This window comes from Nelumbo nucifera, chromosome 1, assembly GCF_055504915.1.
Source record: "Nelumbo nucifera cultivar China Antique chromosome 1, China Antique-T2T, whole genome shotgun sequence".
In the NCBI taxonomy this organism is placed as follows: domain Eukaryota; kingdom Viridiplantae; phylum Streptophyta; class Magnoliopsida; order Proteales; family Nelumbonaceae; genus Nelumbo; species Nelumbo nucifera.
In genome coordinates, this window is record NC_142649.1 from 76,000,056 (window position 1) to 76,003,405 (window position 3,350).

General features: G+C 41.5%; 1 protein-coding gene across 1 annotated transcript; it reads right to left on the minus strand.

Annotated features, from left to right (window-relative positions):
* Nucleotides 1-851: 851 nt before the first annotated feature.
* On the minus strand, nucleotides 852-2,753 carry LOC104590714 (U-box domain-containing protein 8-like). The gene has a single exon (XM_010249452.3). The coding sequence runs from the start codon at nucleotides 2,241-2,243 to the stop codon at nucleotides 1,143-1,145; it is 1,101 nt and encodes a 366-aa protein (XP_010247754.1). The 5' UTR covers nucleotides 2,244-2,753; the 3' UTR covers nucleotides 852-1,142.
* Nucleotides 2,754-3,350: the final 597 nt, after the last annotated feature.

Consider the following 3,350-nt stretch of genomic DNA (forward strand, 5'->3'; position numbering starts at 1 on the left):
ATTCGTACCTAGGTGTAGCTGCTACACAATTGAACGTGGTGGCATCCAATCAAAACAAGATGTACGTCTTGGCCAATGGGAGGACTCTACATGGATGACAGGATGAGATTAAGGACCACTAATTGGAAAACCAATGGGAGCTTCACCATGATAAGCATTATTGTACTATTTATGTTCTATTGACAATACAGCTGAAAAAACCTCCAACCATATACATTCTAAAGGTATCAAAATTTGGATGGCCCCTGTTGCCTTGAGAAAAACAGAGACGTGCTCACGGAAAGAATTTCATTTCTAGTGCACTTGTTTTTGCAATCTTCTTCATATATAGTGCTCGGTGAATTATGGAAGCTAACAGCTTCTAGATTTCATATAATTTTGCAATCTTTTCTAAACGATATTAACGTTGAAACATAGATGAACAACCAGTAACTGTTTCGGACATATCATGGATGTCGAAAAAACGGAGAGACCTTCTCCTCAATTTTAAGAATAAGTAGTCTACTAGGTCGTTAAATTACTATTGTTTTTCTGTTCCTTCCCCTTTAAGTGCTGAATTGATCTCAATATTTAGAACCAGACGAGTTTTTGGACTCCTAACGAGTTTCCAGAGCAAACAGTTAATATTGATCATAGCCCAGATAGTCAGCTACTTGTGCACCTCAGTTAGAATTATGTTTTGTCTACGGTGTTCCATGAAATAAAAACAGCTATTCAGAAGTCTTACAGAATAGTTTCTGTCTTCAGTTTTTCTCTTTTAATTTATCTTCCTTTTCTTTTGTTTTCTTTAGGAAATAAGTTACAACTTACAATTCAATGGAATACAGCTTTTTTCTTTCCTTGATCGGCAATTCAGAGGATCAAAATGAAGATTTCTTATATGACCAACAAAAACAGAAATTTGATGTGTTTATTGAGAATGTACAAGATACAGATAGGACTCAACCCCACTAAAATCTACTCTTTGCTTTTTTACATTGACCATTCAAATGGAGGGAGGAAGGCTAATGAGCAGAACCAAACTCACCTCTACAGACGATGAAGAAGAATAGAGCTTCAATGCTTCCCAAAAAATGAAAGATTTCCTTCACTTCATCTTCTACTAAAAAAATCTCTGCTAATTAAACAGACCCCAACTCAAATCAAACCGTTGATGAACACCTCTGTAGAGTCTGAATCAAATTCGAAGCATTTCTTCTAATCTTCTCATTCTCACCTTCCAGAAATACAAAACAAATTTTTTCAATGTCCTCATTCTTAACCTCCCAACACATTCTTTGGCTACAAGAACAGAGTGAGTTCAACGTGGATAGCGCGTGCTGTACACCACGTGGACTTCCATTCAGCAACACTCTGACCAAAATCCGGACAGAACCATCAAACTTTTCAATTTTTTCTCTCCCTTCTCTACACTTGGCCAACAAGCTTAGAACTTCAACAGCCCTTTCGACACCAGAACCGGCCATTTCGATCAAAATTGGCACCGACCCGCATTCAATAGCTCTCCTCTTGTTATCAGGGAAGGAACATAGGGCGTAAAGTGCCGTCGCTGCTTCTTTCTTCCCCCTCCCGTTGCCGTCCCAAAGGAGCGAAACAAGACCTCTAATTGCAAACGGAAATGCACCGATGGTCCCCTTGTTTACCTCCACGACGGCTAGGCTCGTCAGCATCGTTGCTGCAAGTGCCTTACAGTTGGGCGTCCCAGATTGCAAAGCAGAAACGACACGGCCAATTGCTCCCTCGGCGACTAAACCCACCTTATTGTCATCATCCAAACTGAGGTTCAAGAGAAGTGAAAGCGCCGATTCTTGGATACTGGAATCCTGTGAGCCAACGCAATTGAGAACGGCAGAAACGGCACCAGACTCTGTTAACTTCTGACGTAAGGCAGGGTTCCGCTTCGAGAGACGGCTGAGTTGGTTGAGTGAATCGAGCTTGGAGTCGAGAGATGAGAATGGGGAGGTGAGCGTGGAGATTAGGGTCTGGGGTTGTGGTTGAGATTGTGGCTTTGGAGGGGAAGAGAGGGTGAAATTAGAAATAAGACTTCTGAGAGCGTGGTTGGGGATGAGAGACGGGTGCTGCGGGAGGGGCAGTTTGGTGATTGGGCAGGTCCGGTTGCCGGTGTCCAACCACCGCTGAATGGAAGATCGGTCGAAGGTGTGCCCGGATGACAGGATGACTGGGTCGGACATTATTTCTAAAGAAATCGGACACTTGAAATCATCGGGAAGCTGAGTCGCCATCCACAACTCGTTTCTTACTGCTGTGTTTCTGATTGCCTGCTTTTAAGCCGAGACAGAGTGAGGTCCTGCCGTCCGTCCTGATTCCTGAGGAAGAAGAGTAGTCGCGTCTCGTGTGGATTTGGAGGTCTACTCTTGTTTTTTTCTTTTTTTCTTCTTTTGTGAATTGGAGGTTTACTCGACTCAAATCTTTCTTTCAAAATAATAAGGGAAGGACCCCTAGCTTCTAAGAATAGGGAGGGACGAATATAATAGAATTACTTAAGTACCCTTACATAATAAGGGAGGTAGTTGAGCACATTGAAGGCTACAATGGGCATTGGCGGCTTTCCATTATTTTTTTTACATAATTTTCTGGATTTTGTCGGTAGCTTTGTGGGTTTCTATATTCTTATTTTATTTTCATTTTTTTCTGCAAAAAAGAAGAAGTGAAAATTGAGGAACCCAAGAAAGTAGAAGGAAACGGAAGCATCATCATTCACCACCTCTCCCCTCTGCTCTGCTTTTGTGTGTATATTTATGAGAGACAAAAAGCAAAAAAAGAATATAAGTCATTTTAGATTTGACTGGTAGGGGCTGTTTTGGTAATTCGGAGAGTATCTGGTTAGCATTAGTGGCTGAAATTTAAGCAGGGTAATTTGATAACCGAAAAGTCAAAGACAATTGGGTCCACAGAGAAGAAGTGCTCGGCGTTCTAGTATATTTACCAAAGTGACCCCTTTGCTTCTCTAGTCTCTAGAACACAGAAAATTGACGAAAACCACGCGTACTACTTAAACTATTCACATCAGAAGCTAGAGAGAGAGATAGTAGAGAGGGGCAATGGTGTGGTTCACGTGCTAGCTTTGTAGGGAGGCCATGGAAACGAAAATTGTTGAAAACACCCTTATAATTCGTTTTATTGGATTCTGCAGTTTGGGTGTAGATCACGTGTTAGCTTTGTAGGAGCATGGAAAATAATGTTTTTGAAGACAACCCTCCTCCTTGATGGTCGGGCCCAGCTTTACAGAAGTATTGCCGTTTGCAACTGTGTTTTTTTTTTTTTTTATCACTTTGGTGCTTCTGTATTTGTAGGCTGTAGTGTAGAGTTGTAGACTGTAGCCTTAGTTA

Excerpts from the sequence above, each read along its gene's own strand:
- LOC104590714 (XM_010249452.3), bottom strand. The coding sequence starts at position 2,243 with ATGGCGACTCAGCTTCCCGATGATTTCAAGTGTCCGATTTCTTTAGAA.